Raw genomic sequence first — 16,971 nt, 5'->3', positions numbered from 1 at the left:
CTGAGTGCAAATTGGGAATGCTCAGGGAGCAGGTTGGGAATGGACAGAGCAGTTGGGAATTCTCAGAACAGGTTGGTAATGCCCAGAGCAGGTTGGGAATGCTGAGTGCAGGTTGGGAATGCTCAGAGCAGTTGGGAATGGACAGAGCAGTTGGGAATGCTCAGAGAGGTTGGGAACACTCAGAGAACAGGCTGGGAATGCTCAGAGCAGGTTGTGAATGCTTAGGGTGCAGGTTGGGAATGCTCAGAGCAGTTGGGAATGCTCAGGGAGTGGGCTGGGAATGGACAGAGTAGTTGGGAATGATCACAGCAGGTTAGGAATGCTCAGGGTGCAGGTTGGCAATGGACAGAGCAGGTTGGGAATGCTCAGAGAGATTGGAAATGCTCAGAGAGATTGGGAATGCTCAGGGTGCAGGTTGGCAATGGACAGAGCAGTTGGGAATACTCAGGGAGCAGGTTGGGAATGCTCAGAGAAGGTTGGGAATGATCACAGCAGGTTGGGAATGGACAGAGCAGTTGGGAATGCTCAGGGAGCAGGTTGGGAATGCTCAGAGAAGGTTGGGAATGATCACAGCAGGTTGGGAATGGACAGAGCAGTTGGGAATGCTCAGGGAGCAGTGCTGGACCCCACAGCAGCAGGAACAGCTCTTTCCTGGCCGCTGCCTCCTCCAGCCTTTTCCCAGCACAGATTTTCCCCAACAAACTTGCCGAGTGAGGGAATTGCACTGACACAGCAAACCCAGTGCTTCCAGGAAAACTGCAGCTTTGGGGAGAGCAGGGAATAGAGCAAACCCAGCTCACCCCGAGCGTGCAGAACAAACAGGCAGCAGGAATCCCCTGTGATAAGGCAGAGGCCACGGAGTGCAGCCCATCCCACCCTGGCACAGGACGTGACCCACTGTGCCCTGGAAAATCCTCAGAAAATCCTTGAGCATTCCCAACTCAAACCCCCTGCCCTCCTCCTGTGAACCCCAACACCGCCAGACACCGCATTAAAAATACATTTGCCAGATTTTTTCCTTTTATTTAGAAATTTGGAGAAGAATATATATAATAGCAGGGCTTTTTTTCTCCCCTGAGAGTGGCCTCAAACCGTGTAAACTTTCAGGTTAAGTGCTCAATTAAAAGGTCAAATAATCCAAATAGAAAACTGAAGTGTCAGGCAATAATTGTCTACTGGACTCCGTTACCTGAGGAGTTCATTGCACACTGACCTGGATTAAATATTACCCAAACTAGTGGTACGTGTAGAACTTCCTCCCAGTTATTTATAACTCTGCAAAATCCGGAGGGAGGGAAATGCCAGGATTGCCCTTCGGAAGTGTTTTCATGTGGAATTTGCAGCATACACAAATACAATCAATGCTTTTTAGAATTCCTAACCCATTTCTTTTCCTCGGGGAGAAAAAGAATAGTGGCTGTCTCTGAGCAGCATTGCAAAAAGTCACATTTTTGCAACAGAACATCTAAGCCATTACTAATGCTTGCTGAAGAAGTCTCATTTTATGGAATGTGCCCACAATTTTCCTATGGGATTTCTGTTCTGACTCAACATTTCAAGCTCATTCTTTCCTCCTGATCAAAAGCTCAGCTTCTGTTGCTGCTGTCTCTGCCTCCAGCAAGGGACAGTGACATGTGGAAATCATTCCCACTGTGATCCCTGCTCAGCACCACTGGGAAGGAATTCCTCCCTGCGAGGGTGGAAAGGGGCTGGGATGGAATTCCCAGAGAAGCTGTGGCTGTCCCTGGATCCCTGCAAGTGCCCCAGGCCAGGCTGGAGCACCCTGGGATGGTGGAAGTGTCCCTGCATGGCAGGGGTGGGATGGGAAAATGGGATGGGATGGGATGGGATGGGATGGGATGGGATGGGATGGGATGGGATATTGGGATGGGATGGGATGGGATGGGATGGGATGGGATGGGATGATGGGATGGGATAGATGGGATGGGATTGATGGGATGGGATGGGATTGGATTGATGGGATTGGATTGATGGGATGGGATGGGATGGGATGGGATGGGATTGATGGGATGGGATGGGATGGGATGGGATGGGATGGGATAAGGGGATGGGATGGGATGGGATGGGATGGGATGGGATGGGATGGGATGATGGGATGGGATAGATGGGATGGGATTGATGGGATGGGATGGGATTGGATTGATGGGATTGGATTGATGGGATGGGATGGGATGGGATGGGATTGATGGGATGGGATGGGATGGGATGGGATTGATGGGATGGGATTGGATTGATAGGATGGGATTGATGGGATGGGATGGGATTGATGGGATGATCTCTAAGGTTCCTCCCAGCCCAAATTATCCCTTAGTTCCATGATTCCATCCAATGCTCTTGCTGTTAATCCCTGAGCACATCAAAGGTGTTTTCCAGAGCTGACTGAAATGGGTGGATTCCCCTCCCTGGCGTTTGGACATGTTTGGAGAAAGCCTGGAATGATTCTACCTCTTGCACTCAGCAACCCCGACGGTGCCACATGATCCCGAGGTCCCCTTTCCCCTGTCCCTCGTGTCCCCTCTGCAAGTCACATGCCAGCTGCAAAAACATTAACCACTCTGTCCTCTTTAAACCCACAGCAATACACTCTGTATCAGCACAGGGAGGCCAAACCCTGCTGCTTTCTGGGAGATGTGCTCTGCCCCCGATAAGAAATATCTAATCGCCTCCCAGAGCCACAGAGATAGAGCAGGAACACCAAGAAAAAGCTGCTAAAATATGTGTTACTCGCGTTTCTTTCAGCATTCCGTGAGCACACATCGTCTCACCGCGATGATAAAAAGGTTTCCTGAGTCACTGCTGGGTTTGTTGTGAGAGCTGAGGGAGGGAGTGAGCGCTGACATATGAGTCACACGAAATCATTAACCGCACCTGAAAACACCAGCACGGACTCTCTGACCCCGGGGAACAAATTTAACAACACAAAAACTTGATCTGAGAACAAAAAAAAAAAAAAAGCCACAACCAACTTTAGAATGAGAGGAGATCAGAGCAAAACGTGGCAGGATTGAGAGACAGCCTGAGTCATGGGTTGTGTTTTCCTCCCCCTCCACTTTCTGGCCGTGCAAGAGGCATCTTCAAAAGGTTTCTCATGCCTAAATTGGGCATTTTGCTCCAAATGGGAACAAAGGAATGAAGCTGGAGTAGGAGTCAATCCTAACAACTGCTCCAGATAATGCTAAAGAGAGAAATTTAGTAGTTAAAGGAATGTTGAAGTTACTCTTAGTTAGCCAAATTTCAATGATCAAATCAGCTTCTCCATGGTTTTGGTTGTATTTCTTTATTTTAAAAACAATCCCAATGATAACCTAATTATTTTAAAGATGCACAACTATCCCCTTGACCTGCTGACACCCACATGTTATTTTCACAGCTGGGACTTGAGCTTTTACTGGAGATGCTAAAAACCAACCTGCCCACCAGCCTGTGGGGACAAGAACAGCCCAAACTGTCCCCTCAGTCCTCATGGTTTGTCTATTTTCACAGTTTGTGTTGTAGCAGCACAAAGGAAACCCAGAGGGCTTGAAAAGATGAGTTTTTTCCAGAGCTGGCAATTGAAGAGTAGAAATGTCACTTCCAGTCTGAGCTGTACCAACATGCACACACATGTGCAGTGCACCAGCCAGCTTTGTCCTGGGCTGGAGACAGAAAAAACAGACAGAAAATTCCTCTGCAGGAGGGGGAAGTGGCTGGAAGTACCTGGGAAGGGTTGTAAGACACAAGGCTGCTGGAGAACACCTCATTTTGGGTCCCAAAGGCTCAGAAACTTAAATTTGGGTTGATTATCTTGTTGCACCTTCTGCCAGGGGGGAAAAGGCAAGGCAGGGTTTGTTTTGAAGCCCTGGAAGCTGCAGGACACAGATGCCACAAGGAGTTGTGTAAATAATGTCCACAATCTCAGCCCCTGCTCAGATTTGAGGACAGATGGGGCAAAATCAGCTCCAAACTGCCCTGCAGCAGCTGCCAAGTGGGTTGAGATCCCACAGCAAGGTATCCTCTGCTGAATTCCCAGAGGACAGCCCAAATCTTCTTCCCAATAATCCAGGGTCTGCTATTGCAGCTGGCCTTTCCTGAGGGCACAGCACATGGCTGGAAGGAGGCTTCTGCTGGGAAATGATGCAAATCCCACATTTCAAAGAAATCCAGTGGGTTTAACCAGACTGCCCTGGAGCTGTCTCCAATCCCGAATTCATAAACGAAGTGCAGAACAGTTGCACAAAGATAAACACAGGGACAGCTCCAAGCCAGACCAAACACACTGGGAAAATCAAACTTCCAGAGTCATCCCTGCAGGATGAGCTGAGCAGGTCAGAATTCCACATGCTCAGATTGTAATGACTGCAAAATCCTCTGGGAACCTGAGCATGGATTAGAGGGAAAGACCAAACCATGGACAAAACTGATGCTTGCTGCAACAACGGAATTTTGGTGGAAGCAGTAATCTCATTTGGTGGAAATCATGTGAATGGATATGGTTTGTTGCTCAGAATCCTCTTCCCTACAGTTCCTGGATGTCATCTAAATTATTAAAAGATCAGTGGGATTACTACTCTAGGTGAGACCTTTGGTGAGGCAATGACCCTGCAGGCTCCAGGAGTGATCCAAGACCTTCAAAGCAAGGCAGGAGAAAGGTTTTGGGAGATACCAAACCCACTGCTCCTTACTGGGGGTCTCTGAGTCTCTACTAAGAGATTTTCTCAAATGCTAAAATGTTTTATGTAATGCTATTTCAAAAGCACATCAGCAGTAGCTGTTGCTGTCCCAGATTTATGTTTTTTTCAGGTGGCAGCCAATGTCCCTTGGAGGTGTCTGAAGTCTTTGATTCATTCAGGTGTGCTGTGGTCAGATTTTGCTGGGGGTTGGTCACTGTGTTCACCAAAATTTGGAAAAATTATTTGAAAAGCAGCATTTGAGAAAAGGAAGTGTCAGGGCTAAAAGCAGGAGGTGTAAAGCAGTGCAGGAGACAGGCGTGGCAGGAGGAGCAGCAGTGACCCAAACTGATAAACCCTGCGGTTTATCAGGGATATAAAACGGGAATGATGTCACAGTGTGCTGAATGGAGCTCCAATGATTAAATCCCAAAAGCTGAGTCCCCAAGGAGTCCCAGCTGTGCTCGCTGTCCCCATGACCTGTGTGGGTGGCTTTGGCAGGCAGGTGGATGGGGAAAGTGAAATGCAAAGCAGGCAGAGGGTTCCAGGCACTCCCGGTGAGTCACTGCCCAGCAATGGGAAATGCTGATCGCCACTTCTCCATCCTTTCCCCGATGCTGCTTCCTTCCCACCGCCCTGCGCTCATCTCTGAGCTGCTGAATTGTTCCTGAGAGCAGCTTGTTCCTGCCAGCCTCTCCTGCAGCTCTGCCACTGCGAGGGACTGAGCAACCCCAGAGTTCTGCCCCCAGGAATCCTCATTTGTGTTTCAGAGACCCCAAATCCTCCCAGCTGCCCACACCCCTCGCCTGTAGCACATATTTTCCCAAATCCATTTGCAGAATTGCCAGACAACAGGCTCCCACTGACTCGGGACATTCCTTCTGCCAGGACAAGTGCTGGAGTTGTGTGCTTTTGTCCAGCTGCAAGGCTGCAGCCTTTGGGCTCAGAAAATCTGTAAATAGATCAGAAAATCTGTAAACAGATCAGAAAATCTGTAAACAGATCAGGAAATCTGTAAATAGATCAGGAAATCTGTAAATAGATCAGAAAATCTGTAAATGGATCCGTGCAAAGGGGTCAGGTGAGGTTACAGAGGCACAAACACAGAGAGTGCCTCCCCAAAATCATCCCAAGGACTGTGGTTTGAGCCCAGCTGGAAACTGAGCACCACAGAGCTGCTCATTCCCTGCCCTCACACTGGGGTGGGCTGGCGGGAGAATTGGGGAAAAGATGATGCTCGTGTGATGGGATAAATAGAGTTTAATCCTTGAAATAAAGTATAATAATAGAGTATGTCATATAATGTAATATAGTGATGATTGATGACGATGATACTGCAAGAGGATGGATGGAGGGATGGAAGGATGGAAGGATGGAAGGATGGAAGGAAGGATGGAAGGATGGAAGGAAGGATGGAAGGAAGGAAGGAAGGAAGGAAGGAAGGAAGGAAGGAAGGAAGGAAGGAAGGAAGGAAGGAAGGAAGGAAGGAAGGAAGGAAGGAAGGAAGGAAGGAAGGAAGGAAGGAAGGAAGGAAGGAAGGAAGGAAGGAAGGAAGGAAGGAAGGAAGGAAGGAAGGAAGGAAGATAAAATTCATTGCCTGTTTTGGGCTAAAAGGCTGAACTCAGCTGAGCATCTTCTCGCTGAGCGCGGCTTAACGCCGCCACCTGCTGACAGACTGACTGCTGGAGCATCCTGGAGCATCCCTGAACTTCCCTGACCATCCCGGAGCTTCCCGGAGCATCCCGCAGCATCCCTGGGCATCTCTGCCAGCTGATGCTGGGAATGTGGTCAGGTTAAAGCTGTAATTGCGTTTTACAGGTGGGTAAAGAAAGGACAAAGTTAAATGTTATATGGAAAATGCAATTCCCAAGCCTTGGTGAGGAGGACAGGTCTGGTCCTGCTCAGGAGTGTCAGGCAGTGATGTGTGCTGCTGGAGAGCTGCACTTAAATCAGGTGAATCTTCTCCTTTTAAAGCTCAAAACCTGATATTTGGGATTGAATCCAGAAGTAACTGCTCCAAGTTGCATCAGACCTGGGAATCGTCTAATTTTTTTTTTTTTAACCGATTTTGAGTTCAGATGTGTCAAGTCAAAATCAGACGAGCTTCAGTTCTGCCCTGGAAGTTTCCCCACAGAATCAGCAGCAGAGTTTCCCTCAGCACTGACATTGTGGGAGGAATTAACCCTGGGAAGGGAGAACTGAGCCGAGAGTCAGGACTGAGGGTGAGAGACCTGTTTGCCTCCTCGCCTTCTTAGGCTCAGCTCTCAGTGCTGCTTTCAAGGATTTGCACTTTCAAATATTTAATTTAGTTGTGAGGTTTTTACCTGGCAACATTATCCCCTTCAAACATGTGTAACAGGACTGGATTTGAGTATTATTGATTTTACTGCCAGAATTCCTGTTAGACTGCAGATCCTTGAATTGCATTATGTATTCTGAATACTTGATAACTCCTCTTTGCCTCTTTTTGAAATATTGACAATTTTTTCACACTGATAATTTGGTTTTAACTCCAAACCCATCGAAATATTTTCACATGCATTCAAAGCCAAGCATCACTGAGCCAATAAAACAATACAATTCTCAGAGATATACTGTTTTTTTACCTGAAACAAGTGTTTTCACGAACCAGGAGGGTTTCCAAGTCTCCCCGTGCTGCCTGAACTTCCTGCTCTGTGTCTCCCAGCTGGCTGGTGGCACCCAGGCTGTGCTGCTGCAATGTCACAGCCTGCCAGGGAGCTGTGCTGAAGGACAGGGAGCACTGGAATTCTCCTGGAATGAAGCAGAACTTGCTGAGTAATCCGGCAGGGTCAGAGCTGGGGTGCTCAGATGGCTCTGCAAGGCAAAGGCACAGCTCTGGAATATCTGATGTTCCACTGGCAGCAAGAAAATGGTATGAAATTCTTACCCCTCACAGCCTTTCACTAAGATTGGTGTTTCCTGCATGGCTTAAAGCTTTTATCCCCTCACGTGCTGAAGTCAGGGATATCCATCCTGATGGTTTCACTCGCAGGAAGTTTAGCAAATCGTATTTTTCCAGGCAGAGCAATTGGCTCCAGGTGCCCTAATGCTGCAGTGACCTGAGGGGTCTGTCCTGTGCTGGAGAGGAGCATTATTATCCCTGGGCAGCTGCAGGAATGCACAGCTGGAATTGTACCTGCAGCTCTCCCAGGTACAACTGGGATCAGGCAGATGCATCAGGAAATGATCAGGAAGAGCATCAAGACAAGGTGCCCAAGGCTGGACAGTGATGTTTGCTCAGGAGAAGTCAGAAAAAGAAAATTTTGACTTTTCCCTCATGCCTGGATCCTCTTCAGGACAGGAGAACATCCCAGACCTGATCCACATGGATCAAACATTCTCCTAAAACTCAGCACTGATCTTTCCCTGCAGCTGCTGCAGGTCCATGATCACATACCTGCTATTCTCATTAAAGTCAAGAATTAAATATATTTTTTATTTAACGGGCCTTTCCCCCCTGCTTTTTCCTTTTAGCAACCCCAGCTCCTCCAATTTTCCATATTTCAGGCTCGGGAAGGGGAAGGGTGGAGCACTGAGAGGGGAAAGCACAGCCAGAGGCTTCAAAGCTGGGAGTTGGGAAAGTCATGAGCCAGCCTGTGCAGGAGCTGCATGAAGGAAGGGAATATTTAACATAGTATTGTTATCATCACTGCATACTTGATAGAGACTTGAAGTGCTCATACAGGAGAGGAATTGTGGTTCAAATGCCTGTTCCACCCACCAAGGCACCGTGGCTACAATAACTCTCTGTTCCAGCCCTGACACAGGAGCCTTTGATCTGTTCTAGAAGCTCCCACATGGAGAAATAGCTGGTGTGGAGTCTGTAATTCTCCCTCTTTAAAAAAAAAATAAAATAATAGTGACAGCAGGAACCTGGGGGTTTTTTGATTTTTTTTTCTTTTTGTGATGGGGGAAGGAGAGACAATCACAAATTATCAGCTCCCTTCCTACACCAACCCTGTGACTCACAGTCTGCAGAAACTCCAGGCTGGAATAGCATTTGCAAAATGCTGCTCACGATGAATGTTTCAGGCTAGCTGAAACAGAGGCCAAGAGGAATCAGGAGTATAAAAAGCAGACAAATTTATTTGAGGCCTTCAAGGTACATTCAGGCAAGCAAAGTCTCCTCGAGGGAAAACACCCAAAATGGTCACGAGCCATTCACGAGGTCAGGAGCTCCTCACCTTTTATTAGTTCTGTTCTATTAGCATTTTGGTCCCTAATTCTCCAATCACACCCTCAGGTGATGATGTCAACCACCCCAGCCCTGCTCCCCCCCTTTCCACCTTTTTTTACATATTTTCAGGCCCTAGGGTAACAAATATATCCTTGAATGTCTATCCAGAGAGCTTTGTTTTGGCTAAAGGTGCTGGGAACAGAGGTTTTTAGCATTCTGTAAGAAGCACAGAACTATACCAAGTTACAGATACACAGAGTAAAAAAACCCCAAAATTATGAAGGCATCACTCAGGCTCTCCCTGGGAAGCAGAGTGAGGGAATGTTGAATGTTTCCCATTGAGCTCCAGCTGGAGATGTGAGCCAGAGGCACACAGAGAGTGGAGCTGGGGATCCTCTGGGTTTGGTGGAGCTGCTGCAGAGCCAGACCACAGAGCAGCCTGCAGCCCCTGCAGCCTGCTGGGAGCTGGGGAGGCATGGTAATAATTAGGGATCATCCTGCTTCCCTGGAGCAATGATTCTCTCCCTTTCATTACCCACTCAGACCACATCGAAACACAAGACAGATTCAACAATTAATGGGAACTCCATCAGAGACAGCAGGGAAAACCTACTTGCTGAAAACATAATTCTTGGGCAATCACTGGGAATCACCAGCTGTAAAGGAGCCAGATCCAATAAAGCTCAGAACTGAGCAGAACTTAAGCAGAAACAGTTTTCCTTGTAACCCTGAGTCAGGCTTTTCAGGTTTGCAGGAGTTCAGATGTGTTTTTCTTTGTGCAGCTCAAAGCAGCACCTGCTGCCTGAAGGATGGGGATGTTTGGGGTGATGGGGTTGACTTTACCTCTGCAGCACCTTTCCAGCTCATGTCTGTCCCAAAGATCATGGATTTCAGAATGGATTTCACACCAGGGATCAGGAGTTTAGGAGTGTCAGCAGCTTATTTTGGGGTCTGTTGGATGGAGAAGCCCCAGATGTGTAACATCATCAGTCACTGCGCTGTGCCTTATTTTTTGGGGGCCTGTTCTGAGCAGGGGGAAGGGAACTGACAGTGTGAACCTCAGAGGGGTCACTCAGAGAGGTTTAGAAATTGGTTCCACGTGGAGAACCAAACCCTGCAGATCTCAGAGCTCCAAAGCTGCCCAGGGGCTGAGGGCAGCCAGGGCTGGGCTGGATTTGGGACTCAGGGAGATCCCACAGCTCTGGGGTTCAGGAGGCTCACAAAACTCTGGGGTTCAGGAGAATCCCCCAACTCTGGGGTTCAGGAAGCTCCCCCAGCTCTCCCTGCCTGCCATCCATGAAGCCCTGCAAACCTTGGGCTCTCTCATCTGAAAGAATCCATGATTCACTCCCTCCATCCTCTTGGGGGAGAAGCAGCAAAGCTGAGTCAAACCTCCATTAATATTTCGTTCCAAACTGTCAGGATTTGGCTGGAGTGATGCCTAATTTCCCCTTTTGCTCAGCAGTTCTCCTGCAGGTTCCTTCTCCCTTTCTCACCCTGCCAAGGAGGTTTTGCTGCTCACTCCTCCTGCTCTGCTGAATAAACCTTGGCAGCAGCAGCCAGAAGGAAATCCTCACCTTCAATTCCCACATCAGCTCCTCTCCACACCACGTGTGCCAAAACCAGATGCAAATACAGACCAAGAGTCATCTGCTCCTCGATTGTCAATATTTGAATGCTCTTGGCTCTGGTTCTGGACACCAATAAAAGGAGCTGGTTAATCATTGATAATTGCTGGGAGCTCTGTGCCATTGATGAACAGGAAGTTTTATGCAGCTGTCAGATGCACAGGCTGAGCATTTCCTGCAGGGGAGGAAGATTTATTTGGTGACAGCTTCATTGGAGATGTTTAGAAAGGAAAAAAATAGCATTTTGATGGCTGAAAAATCATGAAAGCAGCACAGTTTCCTGTGCTTTGGAGAAGATTTGCTGTGGCTGCCACTCAGTTAAATAATTCCCAAACCAAGGCAAATCAAAACTCACCCTGTGCCCCTCTGGTCTGTCCTTGATGAAAACATGGGATGGCTTTGAAATGACTGGAAAAGAATGTTAAAGAGTTGACATGAAGCTCAAAGAATGGATGGTTAATTGTCCATTAGGGGACATAACTGGGAACAATTAATCAGGATGAAGCTTACTGTGATGGCTCAGTTTTAGGAAAAGCCTTTTTTGGGGGGAAAAGGAGCACTGTTATTCTTAGATTCACAGGTGAAGTATGTGATAATCCAAATTACTTTCTTCATGATGAATGTTAAGGTTTTAAGGCTGAATTTGAAGACTTTTAGGAGGAAATAGACCCATGGAAGGCAAAATATGGTGCAAACTTATAGTGATTTTAATGACCTTCTCTTACAGAAATGAAGTGTTTCCAGAATCAAATATTTACATTTTGTATTTCAAAATCACTTCATGATAATATTTTAACCCTAGGAGGAAGACCAGAAAATAACAATAAAAAAGAGAATTAGTCCAGCATCACTGCAGGGGTGAGTGGTTTCTGATATCTGACACTCCACTGCCAGCACCACCCTTGCTACAGATGTTTTCCTTTCCTTATCATGGCTAAGAACAGAATTATTCCCAAAGCCATAAAGCAACAGGGAAATAAAAGTGCCAGCTGGATGATAGAAGTGAGTCAATCAGGAAAAGATGCCGAGGATTGCGCTGGTGTTGCTTTCAAACCATCAAATAAGGACATTTTCCTCGGTGTTTTGACTGCCTGTGGAAACCTCCCTTTCCAAAGCCAGCTTTTATTGACTGAGGTGCTGTGAAAGCTGAGAACAAGAAGCTTTCCCTGCTGCAGACACCCCCAGAGGGAGCGTGGGCTCTGTGACTCACCTGGGGGAGCAGCAAATCGTGACAGTGGCTCTGAAATCCCAACCCTCACTCAGCTGTTCTGCAAGGGATTGGGAACAGCTCTGACTGCAGCAAACACTCATGCCAGTCAAAATCTTTGAGTTTTTCCTGCCGTTTTGGGATCAGTCCGTGTTGGGAAGGTTTGCATGTGTCCAGCACAATGTCACCATTGCCACAACCAGAGCCAGGGAGCCAGGAGTGCCCTGGGACAAGGCTGGGTGGGGAGAGTGGAGAACAGAAAACACCTGCAGAAGGCTGGGAGGTGCACGGGGCTGCTCCACCCTGGCTGTGTGTGCAGGCAGTGTTTGTGAGCACTGCCTGGCTGATTGTGGCTCTGGGGGCAGAGAGGGACAGAGAAGGGACAGGGAAGGGACAGGGACAGCAGCACCTCACCTGCACCAGCTGTGTCTCCCCGAGGCTGTCCCAGCCACTCTCCCCAGGTAATTCCTTCATATCCTAAATATCCTTCCCTATGTACAGCTCTGCTGCTGCTGCTTCACCTTTCCCTGCATTTTTTTTGCACTTTTTGCACTTTTTGCATTTGCTTTTGCTCCTCTGCTCCAGCCACCCTGCCTGTGCTCTCCTGAACTACCTTGGGAGCTTCTCCAATCCTTGGCTTCTTATTTTTTGGCTTTAAAGCTCCTGCTCCGCTTTCCCCTCACCGTGCACTGCTTTTTGTGCTCGAGGGGAGCAGAATGGAAAGCTCAGCTCTCTGGCAGAGCCAGGCTGGGATTGTTCACCTCGTGGCATTGCTGAGCCCAGGCTGGCAATGCTTGAGCTATTTGGTTTTTCCCGTTTGGAATGGCTAAGGAATTGTCCAGAGCTGTCCCCAGGCTGCAGGACTGTCCCTCTGCGTGTCCTGGCTGCACTCAAGGTGTTCTGGGTGGTTCTTGTTTGCTCTAGGTGACTCATCCCAAGCCTTCCTGCTGTCCCTTCTCTGTCCCTTGTGCCACTGCTCCTCCCCAGCCCTGTCAGGGCTCAGAGCCACCCGGCCGTGCTTTCATCCCTCCCAACACGTGTCCCAGGTGTCCCTTCCTGCAGGACAAGGCTCTGCTGCACGCCAGGTAAGCAGAATTGCTCAGCTCTCTCCTGTTATTAAGTCCTTTCTTCACTACACGTCGATCAGAGGAGAAAATTCTGCTTTTCTCCCAGGGCATGGCCATGTCCTCGAGCTCAGCTGGGCTCCAAGGGGCAGGAAAATTGATTGGTTTCTAGGATATTTAAATGCAACATATGGCAAGCTTTAGTGAGGAATTAATTGTGGACTTTTGGCATTAATAGACTCAGGGGATTGCAATACTGCAGCTTGGTCAATACATCAGAAAGGTGAGGCTTGGCTGCCTTTAGCCAGAGTACACTGGCAATTTTCTCTCCTATTTTCAAAGCTTTTGCCACTCTGCCAGGACCAAACCAATGATTTTCGAGAGAGATTAAAAAAAAAAAAAGGAGGATTTTCCCAAGCCTTGAACTTCTGCTCAGGCACAGCTCACATAACATTGCAAACAATTAAAAATACATTTTTCCTCCTGAATTCTTTTCTGCATCACAATGGAAGCGGCGAGGCGTAATTTGGGAAAGGAATTGTTTCTGATCTGCAGAAGCTGGTAGTTCATGTTCCTTTTGAAACCAGCTGGGCTGCATTCCAGCTGGCCTGGGGGAGCCCCCCACGAGGATAATGTCATTAGGACTCAGTGCAAAACATCTATCTGGAAATGAAACCTAAGGATGGGAACTATTCCAGCTCCTCCTGACTTTAAAGGGCTTTTTTCTCATTTCAAGCAATGTTCTTGCATCAGGATCATCTCTTTCCCCCTCTCAGAGCTCAAAAATTGTCCTGTCCTGGTAAAAGTTGTCAAATCTTCTCTCTGAGCCACACCTGGAGACACTCAGCTGCCAGAGGCTCTGCAGCAGCGTTTGGAGCTGTGGTGGCACCAGGGAAGAGCTGTGACATCACCTGCATGTGACATCACCCTGAACCTCTGCCAGTTCGATTCCATTTTACATGTTTGGCTCATCATTGCTGCTGCTGCTGCTCAGATTTGTCCATAGGTGGCAGTGACCTGTCATTTTTCTTTAAAATGGGGCAGAAGCCACATCAGTAAAATATATTTTATATACTTTATATATTATTTTATATATTTTATATATTTTATATATTTTATATATTTTATATATTTTATATATTTTATATATTTTATCATGGAGTGGTTTGGGGTGGAAGGGACTTTAAATCCCATCCCATTCCACCTCTGCCATGGGCAAGGAAACCTTCCACTATCCCAGGGTGCATCTTTCTGTGAAAGAGTTCTTGTGAGTGAAAATATTTAGAAATTCCATCTGGCCACGGTGTGTGTTTTATTTCAGGGAGAATTACAAGGTTGATTTTAGGGAAATGGCTGAGCTCCCCTGGAGCAAAATCTGCCAGAGATCAGAGCCTGTGGTCTCTGCTCTGTATCAGCTCCAGACAACTCGCTTGATGGGAGGAAATCTGCAGCAGCAGGAAACTGGAGGGGCTGAAAATCAGCTACAAATCGTTGTTGAAATCTTAAAAAATAGGGAGGAATTTGCTTCCCTCTCCCCCCACAGATTTCACAGCACGTGTGAGAAAGGAAGCAAACCTGCAAATATCCCATCCTGTGCCTGAGTTGTCTCCTGGCACAAACCAGGCCTGGGCAGTGCAGAACAAAAGGAAATCCTCCAGATCCAAGCAGATAATAGATTTACCATCGAGACTGAGCAGGATTTGAATCTTGTTTTCTTCTCCTGCGCTAGGATAACACTGGAAGTTGCCAGGAGACAGAATCCCAGAGCCAGGACAAGAGGCCTTTGTGCATCCATGGGAGGCACTGGCTGTTTTCCCTGCTTTCCCTGTTTTCCAGCCCAAATCAGAACTTCTGGTTCCTCCTGGAAATATCAGCTGAAGAGCTCAAATCCCTGTGGAAGGACTGCAAACACAGCAGACCTGTAGCTGAGAGCTGGCCTCACTCTCCCATTCCAGTCCTAGGGAATGTGATTTAGTAAAACCACTGGTTTCCCTATTTTCACTGACACTGAGGTGGTTTAATTAAAATTTCATATAATTCAATTAAAGGAGGTGTTTTCCTCCATGCTCTGCAGCTTCACTGATTCACACAGTGAACAACTGTGGCAGCAGTGGTGGCTTTGCAGGACATCCCAGAGGATGAACACAACTCCAGCCTTTTCCTTTCCTCAGGCACCTCCCAACCTCCAGGTGTGGCTCAGACTTTCTCCTCATTGCTCATTGGTGTGGCTTTGACAGCAAATACACATTTATGTCCTAAGTCAATAGGAACTTCCCTCTGGCCTTGGGCCTGCTTTGCCTTTACACCATTTTTAAGGGAGTGTTTGGCCCCAAAGAATTTACTCAGCAGGCTCAGAGGGTACAGAAATGTATTTTAAATTAAGGGGAAAAGAAAACCAAACCAAAACAAAAGCCTCAGAAGATTTATGTGGACTTGTACACAGGTTACAATTCAGTTTACATGTGTGATAACTTTTATATGCTGGTTCTTTTCCTTCTTTCTGCCTTTTATTGAATAACAATCAAACAAAAATGTACAAGCTGTCGTAATTTGTGCACAGATTTCAGCCTTGCTCTGCTGCTGTCTCCTGAGCCCTGAGGAATGCTGCAGGTGTGACTGCAGCCAGTTTGCCTCCACAAACAAGAAAAGTTGGCTGGTCTGTGCTGTTTTTTGGGGAGCAGCTGGGAGCCCTGAGCACAATGGCTTTGGGTCAGACTGGTTGGGGCAGGCTGGGCATGGGGCAGGTGGGGCTGCCCAGGGATTTTAGCAGCTTTCCCCATTGGCTGGCTTTTCACAATGAGGCAGGGAATTCATATCAATGACAGAGAAAGGATTATTTGGGGTTTTTTCCTCCTCCACCTCCCAGGAGCTATGGGGAATACTCTGAGTGTGCCAGAGGAAGCTGAGGATGACAATAGCTGCACGGTGAAGAGTTACCAGGTGAGCAATCCCACCCTCCCCTCCCTGGCTGCTTCCATTTTCAACTCCTGATGTCCTAAAAACTCTGGTTTTTGTTATTTCAGCCTCTCCCAGAGTCTCCTGACGGTATTACAAATGGATCTGCTGTGTTTGCTCAGAATGCTCCCCTGGCAGTGAATGGTGAAGGTATGGAGTGGGAAAGGGAGTTGGATGTGTCCTGAGGGAGGTTTGTGCTGAAGGAACAATGAATATTAATGCATGGCTTTGAATTAGGAGATAAATGTTTCAGCCCTTGCCTGGAAATGTGGTTCTACAGAAGTTTGGAAGTTTGAATGTAACAAAGAGAAAAATAAGAAACTCTTTCCAAAGTTCTCTGGACGTTGGTTAATAGTTCTGGGGATTTGGTTCTGCCTCTGGCCTCCTGAAAGTGGATTTGGGGAAGGTGTTTGGTGCTGGTCACTGCCAGGTTTGTGATAAATTCTCTCTGCTCTGGGGAAATTTGTGTCTCCAGCAAGCCTTGGGGGAATTGGTGCTGCAAGGACCTGAATTTTGGCGTTTTTAAAGGGGATTGTGGAGCCTTAGGGAGGTTTGGGGTTTGTGGGAGACACAAGGAAATGTTTTACAAGAAGAGAGCAGCTCATGTGTTGGACAGGGCTGGGGAGTAAATAAAAGCCAGATGATTTACCCTGCATGAAGACCTAGAAAACACAAGTAACATTTTACTCCCTGTACGTAAAATGAAGCATATGGGATTGTTTTACTTAAATGGATTACCTAATTAACATAATTGCTAAATCAGTTTAAGTAGCAAGTTGAAAAATTAGACGGTTTTATGTTGATGTTACTTGTATTTTTGCTTTATTCCTGTTTGAAAAGCAGTTAGCATCATTTAACTCTTGAGATGCCCTGGTTTGTGCAATGTAATCAAGGTCTTGGAGAAATAAAAGTGATAGAAGTCGTTACTATGGAAAACATAGTTGGTAGTATTTCTAAAATTAAATACTGGAATAAATAACATTTTTGGGGCCTAAAGTGAGCATTTTTGGGGGAGCCAGAGGTGCAGAAAGGGAAGTGAAGGCAGAGGGCTGAATGGGCAGCATGGCTGGCTGTCTGTCTGTCTGTCCAGGCTGAATGGGCAGCATTGCTGTGTGTTTGTGCTGTCTGTCCATCTGCAGGGCTGACAGCTCTGATGCACCATGTGCTCTGCATTAAGGGCAGGGCTGATCAGAGAGCCTGCAGCAGAGCAATCCATCCCCGAAATCCCCGGAAAGGATCCCGGCAGAGAGCT

The 16,971-nt window shown here is 47.3% G+C and overlaps 1 protein-coding gene across 3 annotated transcripts in view; it reads left to right on the top strand.

Annotated features, from left to right (window-relative positions):
- The first annotated feature begins 12,015 nt into the window (after window positions 1-12,015).
- The window catches only part of BCAS1 (brain enriched myelin associated protein 1), a 32,027-nt gene continuing 27,071 nt past the window's right edge, over window positions 12,016-16,971 (top strand). Inside the window, exons 1-4 of one of the 3 annotated variants that reach the window (XM_085078946.1) lie at window positions 12,016-12,161; window positions 12,625-12,785; window positions 15,631-15,704; window positions 15,788-15,869. In XM_085078946.1, coding sequence (XP_084935072.1) covers window positions 15,636-15,704; window positions 15,788-15,869 — 151 coding nt within the window. In that variant the 5' untranslated portion in view covers window positions 12,016-12,161; window positions 12,625-12,785; window positions 15,631-15,635. The remainder of the gene's footprint in view (window positions 12,162-12,624; window positions 12,786-15,630; window positions 15,705-15,787; window positions 15,870-16,971) is intronic. The other 2 variants (XM_085078944.1, XM_085078945.1) reach the window with 2 other exon arrangements.

Source organism: Lichenostomus cassidix, chromosome 20 (assembly GCF_008360975.1).
Source record: "Lichenostomus cassidix isolate B80296 chromosome 20, HeHo_3.0, whole genome shotgun sequence".
In the NCBI taxonomy this organism is placed as follows: domain Eukaryota; kingdom Metazoa; phylum Chordata; class Aves; order Passeriformes; family Meliphagidae; genus Lichenostomus; species Lichenostomus cassidix.
Note: the sequence above shows the minus strand (reverse complement) of the source record. Positions and strands in the feature narration are given on the sequence as shown.